This window comes from Callorhinchus milii, unplaced genomic scaffold (assembly GCF_018977255.1).
Source record: "Callorhinchus milii isolate IMCB2004 unplaced genomic scaffold, IMCB_Cmil_1.0 Scaffold2, whole genome shotgun sequence".
Lineage (NCBI taxonomy): Eukaryota > Metazoa > Chordata > Chondrichthyes > Chimaeriformes > Callorhinchidae > Callorhinchus > Callorhinchus milii.
The window spans coordinates 16,904,665-16,930,850 of record NW_024704743.1 but is presented as its reverse complement, the minus strand read 5'-3'; the positions used below and the strand labels follow the sequence as shown (position 1 = coordinate 16,930,850).

General features: G+C 44.1%; 1 protein-coding gene across 4 annotated transcripts in view; it reads right to left on the bottom strand.

The window, feature by feature from the left end:
• LOC103181551 (collagen alpha-1(XV) chain) overlaps positions 1 to 26,186 on the bottom strand; it is a 166,151-nt gene that overhangs the window by 62,071 nt on the left and 77,894 nt on the right. For all 4 annotated transcript variants that reach the window (XM_042332513.1, XM_007898120.2, XM_007898122.2 and 1 more), the window contains exons 4-8: positions 19,985 to 20,059; positions 19,782 to 19,877; positions 7,394 to 7,577; positions 5,254 to 5,357; positions 2,996 to 3,022 (exon numbers count right to left, since the gene is read on the bottom strand). In XM_042332513.1, the coding sequence (XP_042188447.1) occupies positions 2,996 to 3,022; positions 5,254 to 5,357; positions 7,394 to 7,577; positions 19,782 to 19,877; positions 19,985 to 20,059 (486 nt within the window). The remainder of the gene's footprint in view (positions 1 to 2,995; positions 3,023 to 5,253; positions 5,358 to 7,393; positions 7,578 to 19,781; positions 19,878 to 19,984; positions 20,060 to 26,186) is intronic.

The following is a 26,186-nucleotide window of genomic DNA, read 5'->3' as shown; positions in this document are numbered from 1 at the left end:
ATTAACAACCGAATTCCTACTTATTGCTAAGTAAACAGAGGCATTTGGAGTAAGGAAACGTGCCTTACATAAGGTTTTACCCTGTCCGGGAATTGAACCCAGGTCCTCTTGCTTATGAGACGAGTCATCTAACCACTACGCTACAGGACTCCATGAAAATATCAAGCACATGGAAATGCATATAGCCATCCAATGGCATGAAAGCCTTGAAGTTAATAGAATTAGCAGATGCTCTATAGTAATAGAGAATAATTTCCCGTCATATGCGGTAGACGAAGTGATAAATATAACAAAGATAACCACACATGTCCAATATGTCACAAGCTTTTTGGATACTTCCCTTCCTTATACAGTGGTCTTTGCAATTTGTTCAGAGGTTAAGTTCAGGGTTAACCGCAATGCAGCTTTTAAGCCCCTAGAGGGAGAACCTCTTGTGTGATTAGGATTGGACATTGATCCACAGCTCACTGAGAGCCTCTAGCACTGAGACATTGGCAATGCAGCTCGATATTAATTATGGATTCAAAGCAAACTGTGCTGAGTTTCGACCACAAAATATACAGTCAATCACTTTACTGTGAAGCGCTTTGAGACTTCTCGAGAATCTGATAAGGCGCTATATATCTAATGCAAGGATTATTATTATGTTATTCTTAACCTGACTAGTCTTTTTTGATCACATGGTCAGGATCTTAGACCACTATGTCCACTATGTCCACAGAGAAAAAATGTCCACTATGTCCACAGAGAAAAAACTCAAAGCTTTGAACCACAATATCTACAAATACAAATATCTGATAACTACAATAGTTGACATCTAAACCTACAACTCCCTACCTCTCTGAGCTCCTTGTACCCCACTCCTCTACCCAGCTATACAAATGTAATTTTGTATTGTATTGTAATTTTGTTTTGTATTGTATCTGCACCCTCCCTCCGTTCAGCTACCACAGGCCTCTGTGTTCACCGCCTCTTCCGTGCCACCATAGGTGGCCAAGTCTTTGGTCACTATGTCCCACCTCTGGAATTCCCTGCCTGTGTCCCTCCACCTCGCTCTTCTCTTTATTTGTCTTTAAATCCCACCAGAAGACCTACCTCTCTCCCATGCCTATGGTTACCTCCCCCTCCCTTTCTCAGAGTCTGACCTGACCACCTCCAATTCCACTGTGAAGTGCTCCAGATTTTATGCTATGCAAAGGGCTTGATATAATTGCAAAATGTTGCTGTTGTTGTATAACTGAAGCCGAAGGTGAGCAAATATTTAGAATATTGCTTGCAGAGTTGGCTGGGTACACTACGATTTATACCAAGTGCTTCCGAGCAGGAATTCCATGAATTGACTGCTGACTGCTGGTAACTGGCAGGACTCCCCAAGAGTGACATGCAGTTTCTAAGATTGTAAATGTCAGGTATTACATCAGGACTCAAAGTTGCTATAAGCAAATTCTGCTGGTAACTGGCAAGATTTTCATCAGGATTTGTAGTTGTAAATAGTGAATTCTGTTGAAAAACACTTTTCCAACCCCAACAACACTAACTTGGGCAGAACTATTGGCAATGGAGTCCTGTAGCTCAGTGGTTAGAGCACTCGCCTTGCAAGCGAGACACCTGGGTTCAATTCCCGACAGGACGAAACCTTGGGCAAGTTTCCTTACTCCACACGCCTAATAATAATCCCTCCAAAAACAAAATAATAATAAATTGGTCACTCATTCCATGACTGTTTGTGGGACACTACTGTGCACAATTGGCTGCTGCGTTTTGCCCACAAATATACAGTCAATTCACTTTACAGTTTATTCTGTGGAGCGCTTTGAGACGTCGAGAAGACATGAAAAAGCACTATATCAAATGCAAGGATTATTATAATATTATAATGTGACTCTAGTGCAGAACGACTTAAGAGAAACCGTACTGAGGTAGCAGTGGAGAATAAGACACAGATTTCCTCAAACTCCTCACGCACGTGGCAGCCACCCTGGTTCTCACTTCTGAAATAAGTAGCTTGCACTCAGTTTCCGCCCTGCCTCTTGTGAGCCTCCAGCGTGAGGCTGAATGTCACCATTTCTGCATCTTGACCACTTCATTCTCATTTCTCTCTAATCTTCTCCTCTTTCTTCTGAATCACTGACTCACTTTGGGGTACGGTTCCAAGAGCCTAAACTGCAGTTTGGAATCTGCCAGCATGAATCCAGACAGCGAGTGTTGACAAGTTAGGTGTCTTATGGATCCGATATTAAACCAAGGTGCAGACTATCAGTTCTGGCAGACAATGAAGACTCCATGACACAATTTGAATAGAAAGTGGACTTTCTCACAGTGTCCTGGCCAAGAATCCCCAAATAAAATTAGTCATTTTGTGGAACTGGGTGTTTGTGGAACTTTGCTGGCACAACTAACTGCCATGTCTGCCTATATAAACAGTTGCTGTGGAGACATTGAGCCATGGTAAGGTGCTATGAAAATGTAATTAAATTATTTCTCTCTCTCAAATGTGTGGGGACTTTGCATCAAACTCCTTTATAATAATAATAATAATAATCCTTGCATTTGATATAGCGCTTTTCACGTCGGGAGGACGTCCCAAAGCGCTTCACAGAACACACTGTAAAGTGAATTGACTGTATATTTGTGGGCGAACGCGGCAGCCAATTGCACACAGCAATGTCCCACAAACAGTCATATGGATTGAAAATGACCAATTTATTATTGTTTTGTTTTTTTGGAGGGATTATTATTAGGCGTGTGGAGTAAGGAAACTTGCCCAAGGTTTCGCCCTGCCTGGAATTGAACTCAGGTCTCTCACTTGCAAAGCGAGTGCTCTAACCACTGAGCCACAGTCTGACATCCAAAACACACTCATTGGGGACATGAGCTAATGATCGGGAGAAGGAACCCTGGCTTATATTTCCCTTGCTAGCGTACGGGCAATAGAGCCAACTGCTGTGTCCGAAACTGCTACCCTGGGCTGATGTGGTTGTGTATAAATACATACCTTACTTCCTGGGTCACCCTTTTCACCCTGAAGAAGAGAATGTAGAATTGTTAGCCTTATATCATCACCTGCAGGCACTCTATATGTAGCGACAGTAACAACAACAACTTGCATTTAAAAGTGCTCTTCATATAGGATAACATCTCACAAGCATGCTAAAAACAAGAAGTTTAGGTCTCTAAAGGCAAGCACCGGCATGTGTATGAGTGCTGGGGACAAAGTAGATCAAACATAAGGTTCCTGAGTCACCACAGGAATACATTACGAAACTGTTAAGCAGCCAACAGCGGAAGGCTTGCTCTGCAAGGTCCAGCAGTAGGTGCTAAAGGTTTCCTTGCAAATTGTTGCAAACTCTTTCATTCTAGATTTGACCTTATGGAATTCCATGCCACCAGTTTATGGCATCCCATTGTGGGGATGCATCTTCTGTCTGATCAGCACTACATGTCTCTGCATTTCATCGGGTCCACACAAAACAGCTGCCTCTTGGACATGACAGAACAGCCCTCCAGCTGTATTTTTACAGTAAATCTTATTACAATCTTACTGACCTTTGAAGTGTTTTATTGTACACACCGTAGTGAAAAACATTGAAATGTAGTCAGGCATCTCACTAACAACTGGTGTGTTTGAGTGAAATGGTCGCTTGGTGCCATATGAGTATTTCCACTTGTCTCTGTGAACACTCTGTATGTTCAGTGAATGATATTCCTGAATTTACTGAGGTCTCTCTCGTACATTTTTCTACGAGGCTTCATTATTTTTACTATTAGCCTAACCAACTGGTTACTGAGACAGGAATCGGTTGTGGACACAGTGGGTTAGAAGTCTCTCTTTTCTGTCTGGAGTTTGGGTTTGAATCAGCTTCAGACTGATGCCATAAACATTCCTTCTCTATGAGTGGTGTTGATGACTCAGCATAAGGCTAACTCTTCTCTAAGTCGGTATAACATTACACAAACATCCCATAATTTAGCACCAATTGCACAACCTCACTTAACCAAGAACAACAAAATTACATTTGTGTTTCGCCTTTCACGTCGGGAGGATGTCCCAAGGCGCTGGACAATCAGTGTTTTGGACCTGAGCTGGGGGTCGGGATCGGGGAGAATGGAGGGCAGGGGGGGGAAGGAGGGTGATCGAAGGCACGGTCGAAGAGGAGGGTCTTAAGACGGATCTTGAAGGAGGCAATGGAAGGGGCGAGGTGGAAGGACTGCGGGATGGACTTCCAGAGGGTGGGGACAGAGTGGCAGAAGACCTGCCCACGAAGCACAGAGGAAGGCTGGTAAAGAGAAGAAAAATCTTGGTTGTTTGTGGAGAGTGGGGGAAAGGGCTGAGAGATTGCTAAGCTATTGAATGAGAGGAGGTGGGAAGAAGAGCAATGTGTGAGGAGCTTCTGAAAATGACACATCTTTAGGGGGAGGCAAATCTCCATTCACAAGATCACAAGATTGGTTCAATTGAATAAGCTCCTTCAGCCCATTTAATCTCATCCTTCCAGAACACCCACCATACCATCACAGAATCAGGCTGTTTCTCAAATGAGTCCAATGTCCTGACCTCAACCACCCTTCTCTGTGACGCATTGCATCTATTAATTACTCTCTGTGTAAAAAAAAGTACTTCCTTGTGTCTGCCCTGAAATAGCCCTTTACAAACCTGTATCTGGTATCTCTTGTCCTGCTGTTTTGGCATATCTGCAAGAATTGTTCTGGGTTTACTTTAGCAGTTCTTTTTAGGATCTTATACACTTCAATAAGGTTCCCTCTGAGACACCTTCTCAACATTTATTTAATCGTTCCTCATAACTCATCCCTCTAACAGCAGAGATCATTTTTTGTTATTCTCCTCGGGCTCATTTCTAGTCCTCCATTATCACTGCACAGATACAAGTGACTTTGCAGGTGAAATATCACCGAACTACATTTACATTTTTGAAGTCGTAAGAAATTTACAGTAAATACAAACGAGCAGTTCTGCCACTTATTGACACATTTATAAAAAGATAATGAGATATGCGCGAGCTATCACATGGATTCTGAAAATGTTTCAAAAGCATGGCTTGAAATTGAGGGCTCTTTGCCGTCAACTGACTAATAATCTTGACGGACCTTTGTTCCCTGAAGCTTAATTTTATTTTGACTACAGATATAATCTCTGTTCAAAACCAATTTGAAAAGTCAGGAAATTAGGTCTGCTGTGGTTCCCATTCAGGGACCTGGAGAACAGTTCTGTCAGTAACCTGGTTAAGAATTTACCTTTTCTCCTATCTCGGTCTGTAAGTTGCCACTTCCGGATTCGATTTCTCCTTTAGGTCCTGGTGGTCCCAGATCACCAGTCTCACCTTTTTGTCCAGGAGCCCCTACACACAGGTCCAATTCAATACATTAGCATCAAAACTTGAAACACCAAGGACTAATGCTGTTAAGTGGTGTAAATGCTAAAAGATTGGGATAATTAAAACTGGTTTCACCATCCTCTCAAGAGTTTTTCAATTCTCTATTACAGTGTCTCTTTACCATACCAAACCAACATTCACACATGCGCCCTTTGCTAGTGGGGTGAGGGTGGAGGTCAGAGGACAGGAATAAGCATCTGCTTACAGAACAGCATCAGTGGAAGGCTGAGAGAAGGCCTGTCTGCACTCCCTTACCTACAGCTGGTGCATGTTGACCATAGAGAGCTTAGAAACATCAGACAATAATTAAGAGCTTTTTAAAAGTAGTATTGTAAACACCACACGTGCCACAGCTGGAGATGAGGGCTGCAATGGTGAACAATTGACCAGAGGCAGATGGAAGAGGCTACAGACATTGTTTTATAATTGATTCCGTTGCTGGAGCCTGAAAGGCAACATTTTGCTCTCCACAGTCATTAGGGTAATTTTGCTCTGTTTCTGAACAAGATTCATTAACAAATCCAATTGGGGATTTCTTCCAGTATTTGGAAGCACATCAAGCAGGTCACTTCAACTCAAGGGAATCCCACTCCAAAAACAGGCTGATTGGAACAGTCTTCCTGCAAATCAGTGTCATGGAATTCCCTTCATTGAGAAATTGAGTTAAGAAATATTGCCCAAATTTGATCCCGATAGCTATTTATTTTTCCTTTAGCCTAACATGTAATAAAGAATACTAATAATCTTTGCATTGATATGGTGCCTATAATGTTAAAACGTCTCGAAGTGCTTTACAGGCAATTTCTGTCAAATTTAGTTTAATTTTACAAGTTTTTGCAGGCAAATGCAGCAACAACAAATTAATCAATGTCCCAATGATTGCAACAGCCAGTTTGCGCACAGCAAGGTCCCTTGAACGTTCATTTTGTAAATGAACAAACTGGGCGATCGAGAATGATCGAGATGCAAGAAGAAACTCCCTTCCGTTCTGCCATCATGTCAAAATATCTTTAAAGTCCATTTGAACAGGCAGTCAGGACATTGTTTCGATGTCTCATCTGAAGACAACAAAATGTTGTTCTTTTGAACTGTGCTCTTTTGTGGAATCCATTGTCCCAGGCGACACTAGAGGCAGAATCAGATGGGATGCTTGTAATAATAATATTTTTTGCATTTTATATGGTGCCTATAATGCCAGGAACCTTTTAACATGCCTCACAACATTTCTGTAAGTGACTGTGCATTTTGTAAGTGAAAGAGAGTCAGAAAGATACCTGAGAAGAGAGCCATTAAGGAGTATGCAGAAAAGTTGGGCAGATGAAGTTGAAAACTCTGCCATTATCTAATAAGCTGGAGGAGTAGGCTCGATGGTTTCAATGGGCTCCTATAAACTTAGAATGTTTCAACACAGAGGGTGGGATGGCTATTCGGACAATTTTGCCTGTGCCGTTTCACTGAAGAACTACCTGCTGCGTCCCGACCTATTTCCCATTCCCTTTCATCTTTTTTTTATCATTCCCAGATGTTTATCTAAGTCCCTTTTAAAATTGAACATGATTCTACAGTCCTCATCTTCCTAACCTAAACTCAGAGTGAATGACTCAACATCATCCCAAGTTACTTCCACCTGACGGTGGAGGCAGGCTGTCAAGCATATAGGACCAACTACAGTAACCGTCACATAAGTTGTATCAATTGGGACCATGCCTTTAATGTGACTTCTGCAAAGTATGAGTTATGTCAAACTTAGAACATAAACTCTTGAACGGGACTTGGGCAGATGCACGATTTAGGCGATTACAGGATTTATACAGATCGGACTTATGCGAATTTCACTGTATCTTGTGGGACTAATTCCCTGATTGCTTAAAGAGAGAATTAAAATCAAACAGTACCCTAAAGGGATTGGCGAAGGAGTAAAAATGCATTTAAAAGGAACAAACACACATAAAATATACAAAACACTCCTTTAAATTCTGCATAATAAAGAACAACAGTACCTTTTTCTCCTTCCACTCCAAACTCCAGGTGCCCAGAATAAGGGCTCTCTCCTGATGTGCCTGATGGCAGCACCTCCTGCAGCATTGATTCCAGCTGTCCTGAGGGGCCCTCAATCTCCACAGCGAGAGGCTCCACAGTAGGTGGCGCTTTGAACGGTTCACCAATCAGAGTGTCTTCTCTGATCTAAAACACAGGAATAATTATCCTTACATTTGATACGGAGCCTTTCACATCCGGAGGATGTTTATGTTCCACATAAACTCGCCGACCCACAATCGCGGCTATCCCTCACTGTCGTTATCACTCACATCTTCGACCTACCCATCTCGCACAATTTCCTCATCTCCCTCTCCTCCCGCATCCCACTCCCGTCTTCCAAGCGCTCAAACATCTTTTTCCGACCTAAGAAAAAGTTCCCCCCCACCCCCCACTGAGTCCTTCACAAACTCTTCCTCGGATCTCTTCTTCCTCTGGACTTCCACCCACAGTGATCCTGATGCAGCTATCAAGTCTCTCTGCAACCCTCAACTCCCTTGCCCCCTGAAATCCAGGTCTATCTCCAAATCTACCCATTTCCCCGTGGTATAACAGTCACCTCCGCTCCCTCAAAACTAAAATCTGGATGCTCGAGGGCATCAAATCCGACCTCACAATCCACCTCTAGCTGTGGATTGAGGATCTCCGCAACTACCGACTCTCCCTCCCACAGGCCCAAACTGCCTTTTACTCCAAAATAATTTTGGAGGCCAAAAACAACCCAAAGGCACTGTTCTCCACCATCCATCACCTCCTCCATGCAACCCCCCCGCCAAGCTGCCTCCTTTAACGCCAAGTGAGGTCCTGGACTTCTTCATGTCGAAGATCAAAAATATCTGCTCGGCTGCACTGCGTCCCCTTCTGTACCCTCCAGATAGTCTACACCACCTGCTCCTTCCACCACAGCCCCTACCACTCCCCCTCCCTACACTCCTTTGCCCCGATTACTCTCTCCTTCCTCTCAACCACCCAGATGAACCCCACCACCTCCTGCCTCGACTCCTTCCCCACCCAGCTGCTGGTCACCCAACTCCTCTTTCTCTCTCTGCTGCTGGCCGACACAATCAACCAGTCACTCTCCTCTGGTTCTATTCCTCTCCCCTTTAAAACCGCTGTAATCACTCCACTACTCAAGAAACCCACCCTTGACCCCTCCAACTCCACAAATTACTGACCCATTTCCAACCTGCCCTTCCTTGCCAAAGCTCTGGAATGAGTTGTCGATAACCAGCCTTGCTCTCACCTCTCTCTCCACTCCCTCTTCGAGCCCCTCCAGTCAGGTTTCCATCCTGCCCATACCACAGAGACAGCACTTGTCAAAATCACAAATGACATCCACTCTCTGTGACCAGGGTTCCCTCTATCTCCTTGACTTCCTGAACCTCTCCACCATATTCGACATAGTCTACCACGCCATCCTTATCCACTGCGTCTCCTCCCTCATCCACCTCAGTGGCACCGTACTGGTTTGAGTCCTACCTAACAAACCGCCTTCATTTTATCTCCTATACAGTTTCTTCTCCCACCCCCAACTGGTCAACTGTGGTGTACCCCAGGGCTCCATCCCTGTCCCCTCCTCTTCCTCATCTACATGCTCCCTATTGGCAATGTCATCCGCAGACATGGGGTAAACTTCCACATGTATGCAGATAACATACAAATCTACTTCTCTTCCTCCATTTCTCCAGGTCCACTGATGTTCTCTCGGCTTGTCTGGCAGACATTAGGGCCTGGATGAGCAAAAACGTTCTACAACTGAATATTGACAAGGCAGAAACCATACTCATGGGATCCCGTCAACGTCTTCTGTCCTGTGGCTCTGACCTCCTCAACCTCACTAGCTTACCCCTCTGACTTACCAAACCAGTGCACAACCAAGGCATCAGGAACAACCCACAACTGCCCTTCCTTCCCCACATCTGTTCCCTGCCAGAACCGCCTTCCTCCACCACTGCCACATTGCCCGCCTCTAATCGTACCTTACCCCAGACCCAGCCGAAACACTCATCCATGCGTTCGTCACCTCCTGACTTGACTTCTCAAAAGTCCTCTTCGCCAGTCTCCCCAGCTCCACCATGCACAGGATCCAGCTGATCCAAAACCCCGCCCCCCGCATATTCACTGGTACTAAACTCTGTACCCCTATCATACCAATTCTAGTCAGGCTCCACTGGCTCCCTATCGCTGAACAGATCAATTTCAAGATCCTCACACTCGTTTTCAAATCCCTTCATCCCTTGGCACCTTCCTCCCTCTTTGACTGCTTTCCCCCTAACCCACAATCTGCTGCCTCCGCTTGACTGCCTTCTGCATGTTCCTCGTGCCCTCCGTTCCACCATTGATGGCTGCATTTTCAACCACTTCACCCCAAAACTCTGCAACACTTCTTCTATCAGTCCACCTTGTCCCTTCCTTCCCCATCTTCAGATCATGCATGAAGACCTTCCTATTTGACCGTGCCTTTGGTCACCTTCCCTTTCCCCTCCCCCCGGCTTTGCGTCGTTATCTGCCACTGTCAAGCACTTTGGAACGCTACTCTGTGTGAGGGGCGCTATATAAATGCAAGTTGTTGTTGTTGTCTCACAAGATTTAATGCAAAGTTTACTGATTGTGCATCTTGTGGGCGAATGCGGCAGCCAATTTGCACATTGCAGGGTCCCACAGACAGCCATGAAGTGAATTACCAATTTTATTGGGGGCTTAATTCCAGCTATTAACGTAACCTGCACCCTCTTCAATGAGAAGACGAATGCCTCATTGCTTACTGTAATATAATAATTAGAATTATGCACAGTGCACCAAGTGGGGTCAGACCTGTGTTCTGTGCAAGTTTGATCCCTTTCGTGTAAATGACAGCTTCCGAGAAAGAAACGTAAATGGTTAAAAGTCAGAATCTGCATGTTGCTGAGCAGAATGCAATATGTAGATAATCTTGGCATGTTCCCTCCTCTTTGCTCTTTGACTGTTTTTCAGATGTGACATTTGTTTTCCTTTATTTTGCCACAGTGAGAGTCCAACCTCAATTGTGTGCTTCTGCAGGAACGACTAGGTGGTCTCATTCTGCTACACTCAGACTTACAGAACCTACTGGGGTTTCAGCCTAAAGAGGATTTGATAAGATTCAAAACAAAAAGGTTCAGTTACTTTTCTCTCTCCTGTTTTAATCACACATCACACATTTGGACTTCATCCAACAACATAAGTCTCCTGTGAACAGAAGTGATATTGAAACCTATAGAAAACAAGATGGTAGCAACACAACTTTTTCCTTTTTCTAGGTTAGTTACCAATTAGAAACCCTGCAGACACATGACTGTTCCCTGGCCAAGTGGTATAGCGTGATGCACGGGTTGGTTACCTAATCACAAAGAGCCTCACTGTAGCTGCAGCCTTGCTTTACACAGACACAGCTTTGTTTCAGAATTCCAAACACAGACACTAATCTCTATCAGGGTAAAGTGACTTTCGTTTCAGTTAATGAATACAGCTGCTTGGATGGTGCTGAAATCTTTCCGCATCTCTTCAGCTCTTCAAAACTTGACTGCAAAGGAGTTACTTGCTGGAGATATAGTACGCCTTGTTCTCCCAAACAATGACATCCTGCATTTACCAATCTGATCCACAACTTGCAAAGCGCATCGGAGACCAGTTTTACTTACGCCTTTTATGCCTTTTTATTTGTATAGCTATCCACTGGCACTATTGAAGTATCTGATGAAGTACGAAACACCTTCTGATTATGCATTGCATAACACAATCTGCAGCAATGTCAGGATGCCATTATAAGCAAAACTCAATGAAATACTATTATCATTATTATGAAGCCAAACTAATTCATCTACTGAGTGTATTATTTAGAGAATGTTCAGATGGATTGAGACAATTAAAAATAATATAAAATATTTTGCCTACAGGTTGCCACAAGAGGATGCCATTTGCAAATTTCGATTATTTTTCCACAATAGAAGCACATTACTTACTTTAATGAGAGTGTTGGTTCTCATTGTTCACAGATGTAGTTACACTAAGTTAAGGTGCCGGCCACTATGCCGCTTGCAACTGCCTGTTCTGCAGTAAATAACATGCAGAACTAGTGCACACAGACAAGCCCAGAAACATAGAAGGGTGGTACATCTAACATAGCAACTATAATAAGTCTCTGTAACAACAATAACTTGCACTTATATAGAGCCCTCCATGAAGGGTAGCGTCTCAGATTGCTTAACAGTGGCGGAGCCTGACTCCGAGCCGGGTGGGGGGAAGCGGGGGGAGGGGGGGATGGTTGAGGTGACCCTAAGCACGGTCGAAAAGGAAAGTTTTCAGGTGGGACTTGGAGATAAGGAGAGGGGGCAAGGCGGAGGGATTGAGGGAGAGTGTTCCACAGTTTTGGGGCATAGTGGCTGAAAGCACGACCTCCAATGGTGGAGCAGAGGGTGCGAGGGATGGGCAGGAGGCCGGTGCCAGTCAAGCGAAGGCTCCGGGTGGTGGATTGGGGAGTGATGAGGTCAAAGAGGTGGGGAGGTGCCGGGGAGTGAAAGGATTTGGACACGAGTGTGAGGATCCTGAAGTCGATCGGTTCAGTGATGGGGAGCCAGCGGAGACTGACCACAACTGGTGAGGGTTTCGGCATTTGGGATCAGGTACAGTTGGAGGCAGGCAATGTGGCAGTGGTATAGGAAGGCAGTCCTGGTCAGGGACCGGTTGTCGGGGAGGAAGGACAGATAGAGCAGGGGTGGGCAAAATACGGACTGTGGGCCATAACCGGCCCGCTAAATGATTCTATCAGGTCAGTCATTGTGTCGAGCAATAGAAAAAATTATAGGTCATTCAGTCCCAGAAAGTCCCACAAATTTTGCATTTGAACCAGACTGGGAACATTAGCCAATCACACTGTTTAGTTGTGCGCAGGCTCCCTTAAGTGTTGAATCAGGCTGACGTCAGAAATGTACAGATCGGCAAATTTTCAAACACGTGAGCAGCAATCACGGCAATACTTTTCACTGAAGAGGACGTTAATTTAAAATGAGTTTATCAAAGAAGTGGAAAGTGGACGCTGAAGGCCGAATATTCAACAAAGAATGGACTTCTAAATATTTTTTTACCAGTGTGGGTGGAAAAGCTGTGTGCGTAATTTGCAAAGAAAGTGTGGCAGTGCTCAAAGAATACAACTTGAATCGACATTTTGAGAGCAAACATGCTCGCAAATATAAGAACGTTTCTGCCGAAGAAAAAGGAAAGAAAGTTGATGAGATGGTTGTTCAAATGCAAGAAGAGCAAAGCATTTTCACAAAACAATTTGATTCCCAGGATGAGATTCCAAGAGTGAGTTACGTGATTGCACACAAACTCGCCAAGAACAGCAAACCATTCTCTGAAGGAGAATTTATAAAGGAAATTATGGTTGACCCTGCCTCGATTTTATGGTCAGATAAGAAAAAACAGTTTGAGAACATTAGCTTGTCAAGGCGAACTATTGTGAGACGTGTCGAGGATATCTCTGAGAACCTGTATCTGCAGTTACAAAATAAAGTAAGCAATTTTCCATGTTTTTCACTGGCACTTGATGAGAGTTGTGATATCAAAGACACAGCCCAGTTGATAATTTTTATTCGAGGTATCACCAAACATTTTGAGCTCACAGAAGAATTGGCAGCAATGCAGTCAATGAAAGATATGATGACTGGAGAAGGCTTTTTGGAGGCAGTAAATAAGTGTATGTTAAAATTAGGAGTGGAGTGGAAAAAGATTCCAAGATTTCAATTTGATCATAAATGACCTGTCTCTTCACCTTTCTCACTTGATGTTGACAAAGCCCCATTTGACCTCCAACTCAAGCTTATTGACCTGCAATGTGATCCCTTGCTTGCGGAGCAATTCAAATCAGTGCCGTTCCCAGTTTGTATGCCTCTCTTAATGAATATACCTTTCCAAAAATAAAGGCTCATGTCCGGTGGATGCTTGTGCTGTTTGGATCAACATACATATGCGAGGAGATATTTTTTGTGATGAAATTTAATAAATCAAAACATAGATCTGTGATGACCGATGACCACCTTGCAGCAGTTCTCCGCATTGCAACAATGGAGACAATGCCTGACTTCAATTGTCTGGTTAACGCACATCAGCGCTTTCATTGAGTGAGCTTCTCACATTCTCATCAATATGTGAATAAATGAATAAATATCGAATAAATGTCTGCTCAATGAGTTGTTTTTATTTGACCTAATTTTAATGAATGTCAATTGTATAGACTTTATTTTATGCATGTACAAGTGTAAGACTTGATTTTGAACTAATATTAAGCATTTGCATCTATATTAAGTGTGTGGCTGGGAAGCTTACCAAAACTCGTGAAGTGGTCTGCCAGCCAAAATAATTGCCCACCCCTGGGATAGAGGGAGCTAAAGGCGGTGCACGGAGGAGATGATGGACGGTGGAAAACAATGTGTTTGGGATGTTTTGGACCTCCAGGATGATTTTGGAGTAAAAGTCACTTTTAGCCTGTGAAAGGGAGAGGTGATAGGTATGGAGGTGCTCGAGCCACAGATAGCGGTGAATCGTGAGGCCGGATTTCTGCCATCTGCGCTCGTGTGTCTGGGTTTCGGTTTTAAGTGAGCGGAGATGACTGTTCTACCAGAGTTAGTGGCTGTAAAGCTGTATGTAACACAGTGTATATCTGTGGTTCAGATATCTTCAGCAATATTTGCTAATTTTGTTCATCGATGCTGTTTTTTCAGAACAAATGGTGATTTGAAGTGATAATTCATTTTATATTTATGCAAAATGGTCAATGCAAATGTAAAACTGTTAACTGCCTGCAACTTCACTGCTGTCTTGAGGAAGAATCCTTTTCTTTTCCACATTGCAACCTTTCCTGCTAATTGGTCTTCATTATGGTGGTTTTCAGTGCTAATTATAATAATAATCCTTACATTTGGTTTGGTGTTTTTCACGTCAGGAGACATATCAAAGTGCTTCACAGGATATACTGTAAAGTGACTGTGTGCTTTGCAGGCAAATGCAGCAGACAATTTCTGAACATCATCCGTGAAGTGAGTGACTGATTTTATTTGGGATATCGTTGGCCAGGACACCAGGAGAAATTCCATTCTCATTTTGAATAGTGCCAAGGAATCTTTTAATGACGAACACCACAGGCAGATGGATCCTCAGTTTAACTCAAGAGTACCCAAGGACTTAATGCACTACTTTAAATAATGATTTTCTCTGTACATGCAGCAAGGAGGTAGGTAAAGAATATTACTGAACATTCCTGAAGATATCTGAACCACAGGCATTTCACCTACAAGATACATAGTCATTACACTTTACAGTGTATTCTGTGAAGGTCTTTGAAACATCTTCCCCGCATGAAAGGCGCTATCTCAAAAGTATTATTAGGTTACTGTTGTGCAATGCATATATGTCTGCAAGCAATTTATTATAGTTGCTGCAATAGAGGTATCATACTGGGAAGTGATAGGACTGTCCAGCACTGAGGGTTCATTGTGGTTTTGTAAGCTTACATTAATTGCTGCACATCTGTGCTGAACATGGAACGAGGCCGCCCCCCACCACACCCCGGGCACACAAAGGGAACATAGCTCGGAATTCACTCTTCATTTATACGTGACTCACCAGATACCACATACCAGTTGCTTGGAAAGCACAAGAAATAGTTATGTTACTTCCAAGTAATGCTGTGCAGGAGTCCCACAGACAGCTCACATGCGACTCAAAATAAAAAATAACAAACCCTTGCATAAAACCGGATCATTATATGTATACTTAAGGATCAAATTTCACCTCTGCTGGTTCTCTCCATATGAAGTCTAAAGTACACTCCACGCCACATTTTGTGGGAGACACATCTGTTCCATTTGCTTTCATAAATACAACAGTTTTAATCAGCTGGTATGTGGGCAAGAGTCCAAGGCAGGGTGAGAGTGAGGAGGTGTTGGCTGAAAAACATGCTGCAATGAACACTAGTGTATAAGCCTCAGAATGCGTGACTTTTAAAGGATCAATGTGGAAGCACAAGTGGAGCAAGCAACTAAAATGGTTAGCAAACATTTATTGCAACACCAAGCTCATCATGCCATTGATGTGTGTGAAATAAAGCTTACGTTAGGCAGATTTTCAATGTATTTTGACTTTGAAACACTTTCATTCAGCGCTTGCACGTGAGGTATGGCCCAATAAAGCAGACAGCAAAAAAAGACCTCTACCTTTATTTGCACAGGAGAAGCTGAGACAAAGCCTATGGTAACATAGCAACAGTTTATCAAGAGTGGATCATTTTAGTCCATCTAGCCTATAACATTTCCAGGAATTTGTCTTGTTTCTTCTTGAAATCCTTTATGGTCCATCTCAAGACCTATCTCTTTGCCCACGCATTTGGTCTCTTTTTCCTCCTCACCCCTCGGCTCCCACCCCAAGCTCTGGTCCCAAGCCATCATTGTTAAAAGCCTTGGGATGTCCTCCCTAAGTGAAAGGCGCCATACAAATGTAAATTTGTATCGTGTAGTGGTGTACGGGGGCAAAATGTATCACTTTTCATAAATTGTTCCTTATGATAACCAAGTGATTCCGCTTCAAATGAAAAGGCAGAGATTAAGAAAGAACAAAAAATGTACTTTAGGGCTGAGACGGTTCAATCATACAATTTACAATCCAATTTACATTTATATAGCACATTCCAAGTCAGGAAGACCTTTCAAAGAGTTTTTATATTGCATTAAAACAGCCAATAAAATGTAAAAGTACAGGCAGCACTCACTGCTTTTGTTGGGTGGGTGGGGGTGATGGAGCGGGGAAGGTCAGTCTGACGCATATGGAAACCATGACCAGGTTTAAGAGTATCCAAACTAGACCGATACTGTCACATACAAAACATCTACTCATGGAAATGTCCCGTGTCTGAAATGAAATCCGCACTCTCTCCCTGGAGGGACACACCCTGCTTACATAATTCCAGACAGGATTAGGCACAGGTTGGCAAGAACCAAGTCTGGCTCAGGAACTCCAGACTAGCGAGACTGCCACAAGCTTTATTCTGAATTTTTATTGCCAAGGACCTTCCTCAAGGATCTCCCCTCCTCCCAAGGATGATAGTCACTAGTTGGTCATTCGAATTGAACAAGTGTGAGCATTCACTAGATGGACACCAGGTACCAGGAGATCCTTGCAAGCCTCTTGGAGAGCAACACAGCTCACCGAGAAATGCAGGATAGCTTTGCCACCATCTTCCTGCCCGCAGCTCAGACACACATCTCAGTCTATCGTAGTGGTTCCACTTGAACAGTAGCTGCTTTACTCTCTGCAGATACTAAGTCCTAGATATGTATTCATGAACCTGGATTCCAGGTAACGCCATCCAGCAGCTGTTGTCCCAAGCTTCAGTTTCCTCATCAGCTTTTTATCAGACAACTGCCGTCAGTGTGGTGGGAGGACCTTTATAGGACAGCTTGTGACGTGCCTGACATCTTCATATTCTCATGGTCCAAGTCCAACGCTGTGCACCAGCTGATTAACCACGTCCTCATATGAGGGGCTATGGCAAATAGACATGCCTGCTGTGAAGCTGACTTGCCCCCAGGGTGCTCAGTGGAATCCTCTTTCCCTACAGCCGATCCCCTTTTTATCAGAAATCCAATTCACTGTTTAGTCGTGGGCTTCACATAAAGGCCAGAAGAAAACTCTTCTGCTGGAAGCTCAGGAGCTCAAAAACATGAAAGAGAATGCTTGATACACCACAATCTGAAACATCACAATCTTAACCTGCATTTAGACTTCTTACTGTTAGAAGTAGCTCATGAAGATCAATGGACGTGGATCATGGAAATTTCAGCATAGAAGGAGGCCAATTGGCCTATATTTCTGTCTGTGTTGATGCTGGCTCCTCCACTAGAATTATCTGCTGTTCCATTCCCCAATTTTGACCATGGAATTACAATTGGCTCATCACATCTGTACTGTCAAACCACTTTTGCAGAGATACTATGTGAATTAAGGGTTTGATCACTCAGGGGATCAGCAGCTTTGGACTCAGCCTGAAATCGTGCAAAGACTAGCCATGAGCTGGGCCGAAAGAAAAGAGCGGGTGCACTTTTTCCGCGGAATCCGCTACAAACTTTTGGAAGTGGCACGAGCAGGAAATCAGCTTTGTTCGGAGCTCAGCCTAAACTGAGCTCCTGTCACCGATTATAATAATAATAATAATCCTTGCATATGATGTAGCGCCTTATCATGTCTCCGAGACATCTCAAAGCCCTTCACAGAATATACTGTAAAATGAATTGACTGTATATATTTGTGGACGAAAGGCAGCAGGCAATTGCGCACAGCAGTGTCCCATAAATGGTCGTGGATTGAGTGACCAATTTATTATTATTATTGTTTGATAAGTGCTGTACTATTCAAATGAACATATTTAGTATTTTAAACATACTACATGTTCAGGAAGTATATGCCTTTAGGTTTAATCCGGGTTGTTTCATAAAATACGTCTCTCAATAGCACCAATCAACCCGCCTCAATTTTCTGTAAAATTTGTCAAATTTCCCACAATATTTGGCAAATATTTCTGACTTTTCTATTGGCCCAAGCCATAACCTCAAATGAGATACAATCTCCCCATTCTGGTAGTGTCCATCTCAAATGCTTTAGTTCTGAAGCACTTTGAGATATTCATCCTATGTGATAGGGGCTATTTCTGGAATACCGTGGCATAGTGGTTAGTGAGAGGACCAAATGAGAGGACCTGGGTTCAATTCCCGGGCGGGGCGAAACCTTAGGCAAGTTCCTTATTCCACATGGCTCTGTTTATCTAGCAGTAAATCGGAACCTGTTTGTTAATCGATTGGCGGATTCTTTTGGGGGTAATAATCCCTCCCCCCAAAAAATAGTTTGGCCACTCAATCCACGACTGTTTGTGGGTGACTGCTGTGCGCAATTGGCTGCTGCATTTCACCCACAAAATACACAGTTTGTGAAGCGCTGTGAGATGTCTCAACGACATGATAAGGCGCTATATCAAATGCAAGGATTACTATTATTTTTATACATGTACTTGTGATTTTATTGCCTCTAAAGGCTTGTGAGTGGATAACAAAGGAAGATTCTTGGGCCAGAACCCCCATAGCTCAAAGTTTCATTGGAAATATTCCTTTTGGCTGGATAGAGAAGGGCATCAGTCCAGGTCCAGCGTAGCTTTACTGAGCTGAATTTTACGTAGAGTTGGATCGAGTCAAGGAAAAATAGCAGATTTTGTCCAGCGTTCATAATCCTTTTTTTCTAACTTAAACCAAGATTCAGTTGCTTGTAAATACAACAACAAAACAACTGCAGTTATATATAGCCTTTCACATCGGGAGGATGTCCCAAGGCACTGGACAGTTGAGGGCTTTCCACCCCACCACCCTTGGCCTCCATCCCTCCCGCATCAATCCCCCAGCTCTCCCTTAGAGCTGGGGTTTGGATTCGAGAGGGATGGGGGCCAACGTTGTGGTGTGGGGGGGGAGAAGATGACTAACGGCACAATCGCATAGGAAGGTCATGAGATGGAACTTGAAGAAGGCAAGGGAAGGGGAGAGGTGAAAGGGCTGCGGGATGGAGTTCCAAAAGTTGGGAGCAGAAAGGCTCAAGGCCTGATTGTCGACGGTAGGTTGCGCAGGGCGGGGGACATGGTTTGCTGAGTGCAGGGACCACATTTTCCAGTGATTAGCCTATATGCATAACCTTGTTTTGTTTTCTTTGTAAGATCTTGACTGCTTCCTCTAGTTCCATGGCTCCCCTTAATTTAGTTTAATCTGCAAATGTAGCCTGCAAAACCAGATGTACTAGCAGCAGGAGGGGTCCCAGCAAAGGGATTTCCAGAAAATCGGCTTCTAAATTAAGACAGTATTTAAGAATTTTCTAAATTCTGGATGATCTATAATGCTATCAAAATAGGGTGAATCTTAACTCGGATAGAATTTCTCTCCCCTCGATCCTACATGTGTCAGGAAGCAATGCTCTGAAGAATGTGCGTTGCAAAGCTCTATTTCCATGTTTTGGGATTTGTAACACAAATGTAAATGACACTGAACATTTAAACATCAATCCCAGTTACAATGCTGACTTGTAATATAGATAAAGGTGATGGCGCTCTTCATGGTGTTAACGCATATTGACATATCGGGAAGTTACATAATAAACACACACATGTGTTAAATATCACACTGTGTGAAACAGAACATTACCCCATAGTGCGGAACCTCAGAAACAAAATGTTTATTGCCAATTTCCAACAGATTGCGTGACTGCATTGCACAAGGTTTTTTAAAGTGAATTATGCAAGTTGTCACTTACGGTTTGTGGAGTAGCTGTTTGAATTTGGGCTCGAGTTCCTGCTTGCACCTGGTGAGAATCATAACCGCTCCCCTCACCGCTGCCTTCACCAGACCCCTGTGGGAAATAGATGCTTCAGATTAGCATTGTCAAGACAGTATTTTTGGGGTATAAAACTGATACCAGTGGCTGTAAATGTCTCGCACTCAAACGCGCTTACTTACATATGGCTCTTCCTCTTCACACTGTTCCTCACTGGCCCTTGGGTCTGATTTAATCGTTAATTGCTGTATGGATCCCTGAAAAATAGGAGAATTACTTTGTAATTACAACACAAATGTCTTGAGGTTTCACTAAAAATACCAAGCAATGCTCACTAGAATCTCACTGATAGAGAGTGGTGATGTGCACCATCCACGAAACAGACAAATGTCATAGGAAGAATGATGCTGTAAAAATTGGGACCAGTTTTAAAAAGTACCACTATTGTGTGTGTTGCAGGTTAGCTAGAATCACAGAATTTTACAGCAAAGACTCAAGCTATTTGCCACATTAAGTCTGCCCTACTGTTTTTCACCACACAATAATCCTAATCTCATGCTCGCTCCACATATCCTTTCATATTCCTCTTTGTTTTCAAACACCTTATCTAATTCCCTCTTAAAATAATGTAGACTTTGCTTCAACAACAACCTGCGGCAGAGAATTCCACATCTATATCATCTTCTGTTGTACTAATTATGCTCTCAGTATACTGGCTGTTGCTGAGAGTAAATCTCTCAGTGTTTTCCCTTTCTTGCCTCCTGTCTCCCACAATTTACAAAAAGCGGGAAAACAGTAAATCAATTGCTCTCTTGCTTTTGTTAATGTCATACTTAAAGTGGCCACTAGAGGGTGGGCGAGAGCAGCCCAAGGTATCACAACTGGGCTAATGGTTGACTCCTCTTCGCAAAATCACAAGATTTTATTTGGCCCTAAAAATAAAATAATAATAATAATAATCCTTGCATTTGATATAGCGCTTTTCACGTCGGGAGGACGTCCCAAAGCGCTTCACAGAACACACTGTAAAGTGAATTGACTGTATATTTGTGGGCGAACGCGGCAGCCAATTGCGCACAGCAGTGTCCCACAAACAGTCGTAGATTGAAAATGACCAATTTATTATTGTTTTTTGGGTTATTTGGAGGGATTATTATTAGGTGTGTGGAGTAAGGAAACTTGCCCAAGGTTTCGCCCTGCCTGGAATTGAACCCAGGTGTCTTGCTTGCAAAGCAAGTGCTCTAACCACTGAGCTACAGGACTCCACAAAATAAATAAAATACAATTGATCATTGACTTCAGAGATGTTTGTGGGACATTGTTGCTGTGTTTGCCTATGAAACACAAAGTCACTACACTTAGTGCTCTTACATCTTCCCTCTGAGTTAGAAGGTTCTGGGTTCAAATCCTAAGTCGACACTCCAATGCAATATTGGGGTAAGTGTTGCATGGTCGAAGGTGCCGTCCTTCGGATTAGACCTGTCTGCCTGTTCAGGTGGACGTTAAAGATCCTGTGGCACTCTTCGAAGAGAGAAGGGAGTTTCTCCCAGTGTCCTGGCCAATAATCCCAAATAAAATTGATCACTTTCATGGCTGTTTATGGGTCATTGCTGTGCGCAATTGTGCTGTCATATTTGCCTACAAATACGCAGTCATTCCATTTCACAAAAAATCCTGTGAAACACTTGACATCCTTGCAACATCATTATTTATCTTCCTGATGTGAAAGCCAACAAAGGCAAGGATTACTATTATTATTATTATTCACAGTTTACTGCCCTAAATCAAACCAAGTGAGGCTTAAATAAAATTGGAAAGGCCAGTTTCAGCATTCAGAATCAATCCCTATATGTTATCTGCAGACATGGGATTAACTTCCACATTTATGTGAAGACACCTAACTCTATTTACCTGCCTCCACCCTCGATTCCAGGGCCACTACTGTCCTGACTAATTACCTGTAAGACATCAAGTCCTGGATGAGCTCTAACTTTGTCCCCCTAAATGTCAACAAGACAAGAGGCTCTCTTACCTGGCTCCTGCCAGTGACTTCTCCCTGACAGCATCAATCTACATGGAGGCATTCTCCACCTCATGGAGCCAATATGGGACCTGTGTCTTGCCCCCAACTGTCCTTCAATCCCTACATCTATGCTCTGACACACTCAGCTTACTCCCACCTGAAATATTGCCTGCCTCCGCCACAACTTCTCTCTTGGGATACGAAGACCCTAATCCATGGTTTTATCATGTCCAGGCTTAACCATATCAATCCTCTGCATACCAGACTACCTGACTCTTCCCTATACAGGCTGTAGACCATCCAGAACACTGTATCTGGTGTCCTCTGCCACACCAGGCTCCATGAGTCTATCACTCCTATTCTTGTCTGGTTTGATTGGCTCCCTATCCCCCAGAGGATGAAATTCATTATCCTCATCCTCACCTTCAAATCCCTCCACAGTCTTGCCCCATTTTACCTATGTGACCTCCTCAAACCATGCCAACCTGGCTGCTCCCTTCACTCAGTGGACACTGACCTGCTTCAAGACCCCTGCCCTACCATCGGCAGTTGGGCTTTCATCCTACCTGCCTCAATCTCTGTAACTCCATCTTGGTCCCTCTGAATTGCTCCTACCTATCTTTCAAGGTCCATCTCTAGATCTTCCTCTTTTGCTACACCTTCTTCTTTCCCCTCACCACGCCCTTTGGCTCCCACCCTCAGCTTGAGTGCCATGTCTGTCTTGTCTTCCCGATCTGAAAGGTTGCTATATAAAATATATTTTTATTGTTTGTACATGAGTAAGTTAGAATTGAAGATGGCAGCTTTTCAACCAGGTTTAATGCAATTCGTTAAATAAGGAATGGAATATTTTTAGGCACACCACAATTTTGAGACATTTAAAGTTTTTGAAGTGTTACATTAAGGACACACAATTGATTGGCAGCAAAATATTAGAATTAGATTAGAATGCATGCGCCACAGAAAACCAGAGGCTACTTTTGTCTGGATTTGGAAAGATGTTAAGTAAGGAAAGAATTCCATCCATCCCTCAAAGTATTTGTGAGAACTGAAAGGTTCTATAGAAGCTCTGTACTGCAGCTTAAGCTTTAGGCAAGAAATGATCAGATGGACTGCAGCTCTGGGACTCTTTAAGCTTCATCTTGTTGCAAGCTGTCACCTGGCTCATGTTTTTTTTTAACTGAGTCTTAGCACTCCAGCTTTTATTTTGGCATTTGTCATCTTTTGAAAATAATAATTAGCCTTCATCCAAAGAGTATAACTTTGATGAGTGAGCTTTTGGCCATTTGGCCCCTGCTCTTTGGAACTGCATCCCTCAGTCCCTCCGCCTTGCCCCCTCCCTCCCACCTTTAAAGCCCACCTTAAGACATTTCTTGCTGACTGTGCTTTCTGTCACTTTTCCCCTCCCAAATTTCTCAGCTCCCTCCAACCCCAGCTCAGGTTTAATTGGTGATCTATACAAACAGGATTGAATGTGCCGATCGAGACCTCGGTTTTCAAATATGGAAAGTTGTCTCCAATAATTTACATTTAGATAGTGCCTTTCACGTTGGGAGGACATGAAAGGCACTATATAAATTGGTCTTAAGAAATAGGTCTTAAGAAATAGGTCTGAAGGCAGGTTTTAAAGTAGAGAGGGAGAAGACGAGATGGAGGGACTCCTGATGGAGTTCCAGAGAGTGGGGTCAGAGTAGGTGATAGTTAGCTTGTCTAATGGAGTAGCTTGTTGGTTAGAAGTGAGAGGACCTAGGTTCAATTCCCAGTAGGGCAAAACGTTGGGCAAGTTTCCTTACTCCACATGCCTCTGTTTACTTAGTGGTAAGTAGGAGCTGGGTTTTTAGTCAGTCGGTGGATCCAGGGGTAATAATTCCTTTAGAATAAATAAAAATAATTGGTTACTCATTCCACGACTGTTTGTGGGACGCTGCTGCGCGCAATTGATTGCCGCGTTTCAGCCACAAAATATAGTCAATGCACTTTACAGTAGATTCTATGCAGCGCTTTGAATAGTCTCAAAAACGTGATAAGGCACTGTATCAAATGCAAAGATTATTATTATGATTACTATTATTCTACCTTGTTACCTTCAGGTAAGTGGAAATCTTAGTCACACACCAACCGCCTTCCATACCCAAAAACATTGTTAGGTGTTTTTGGGGATCAATTAGTGTGTGGGTGGAACTAGCTTCAGATGGATTTAATATAGGAAAAAGAACGCCTTCCCATCTTATTCCTCTGTGTCTCGAGGTCCTCACTAACAGAGATCACTCAATTTGTCCTAAAAGAATATATGAAATAATAAATGGTAAAATATTCAAACAGAATATTCCTTCGCCAAATCCTCCTTCTACTCCAAGGTTATCTTGGAGGCAAAGGACCACCCAGGCTTCTCTTTTCCACCACAAACCGTCTCCTCCGTCCGCCTTCCCACGCCTTGCCCATCTTCACCTCAAACTCCAACTGTGAGGAGATGCTGGACTTCCTCGAATCCAAAATCGAGGGGATACGTTCAGCCACCTCAGCCCCATCCACAGCCACCCCCACATCACCTCTCCCTCATGATCCAACCCCCATCCATTCCCCCCTTTACTTCTTTGACCCTATTTCTCCCTCCTCCCTCACTGCCATCATTCGCAAACTCAAACCCACACCTGCTCCCTCGATCCCATCCCCACCTCTCTCCTCGTCTCCCAACTCCACCTTCTGGCCCCTTTCCTGTCCGATGTCATCAATCTCTCCTTGTCCACCGGTTCAGTTCCCACCCCCGAAAAATAGCAGTCATCACTCCCATCCTGAAAAAACTTTCCCTGGATCCATCCCTCCTCTCCAGCTACCGCCCCATCTCTAACCTCCCATTCCTCTCCAAGGTTCTAGAACGAGCCACTCCTTTCTTTCTCGCCATTCCCTCTTTGAACCCCTCCAATCCGGCTTCCGCGCTGCCCACAGCAGGGAAACAGCCCTGGTCAAAGTCACTAATGATCAGGGCTCCCTCTGCCTCCTTGTCCTCCTCGACCTCTCTGCCGCCTTCGACACTGTCGACCACTCCATCCTCATACACCGCCTCTCCTCCTTACTTAATCTTCGCGGACCTGCCCTTGCCTGGATCGATTCCTATCTCTCTTACCGTTTCCACTTTGTTGCCTCTACGGTTTCTCCTCCAGCCCCCGCACTGTCACGTCTGGCGTCCCCCAGGGCCCTCTCCTCTTTAATATCTATATGCTTCCCCTTGGTGACATCATCCGCCTCCACCCTCAACTCCAGGACCACTGCTGTCCTGACAGACTGCCTGTTGGACATCAAGTCCTGGATGAGGGCAAATTTCCTACAGTTGAATGTGAACAAGACTGAGGCCCTCTGATTGGTTCGCGCCAGCGCCTCTTCAGATTCTGACAGCATCAACCTCCATGGTTGCACACTTCAACTCACCAAACCAGTCAGGAACCTGGGTGTCTTGTTCGACCCTCAACTGTCTTCTCTTCCCCACATCGAAGCCATGACCCGCTCTGCCTTCCCTCACCTCCGTAGCATCACCCGATTCCGCCACTACCTCACCCCTCAGGCCGCTGAAACTCTTGTTCATGCCTTCATCACATCCAGGCTCGACTATGCAAACGCTCTGCTTGTCGGCCTTCCCAACTCTTCCCTCCACAGGCTGCAGATAATCCAGAACTCTGCAGCCCATGTCCTCTCCCGCACCAAACTCCGTGACCCCAGCTCCTCCATTCTCGCCCGACTCCATTGGCTCCCTATCCTTCAGAGGATGCAGTTCAAGATCCTGGTCCTCACATACAAAGCCCTCCATGGCCTCGCCCCACCCTACCTCTGCGACCTTCTAACCCCCTACCAATCCGCCAGCTCCCTCCACTCAGCCGGCTCTGGCCTGGTCCACGTCCCCCAACCCACCCGCCCCATCATTGGTGGGAGAGCCTTCAGCCACTCTGCCCCCAACCTCTGGAATTCCATCCCCAATTACTCCGCCTCGCCCCCTCCTTAGCCTCCTTCAAGTCCCGCCTAAAAACGCTCCCCTTCGACCATGCCATCAGCCACCCCCCTTCCCCTCCCCTCCCTTCCCCCTCCCTGACCACAGCTCGGGTCTGAAATGCTGTACACTGTCCAGCGCCTTGGGACGTCTACCCGACGTGAAAGGCGCTATACAAATGTAATCTTGTTGTTGTTGTAAAACTTCACATGATTGTTGTCTTTAAGATTCTAAAGAGACAAGACAATATAGATAATGACAGGCTGTTTCAACTTGTCCAGAATACTAAAACCAGAGGACACGATTAAATTCAGAATGAATCTACGCAAACACTATTTCAGTGAGCGAATAGTAAACCTGTGGAACAGGCTCCCTAGGGATA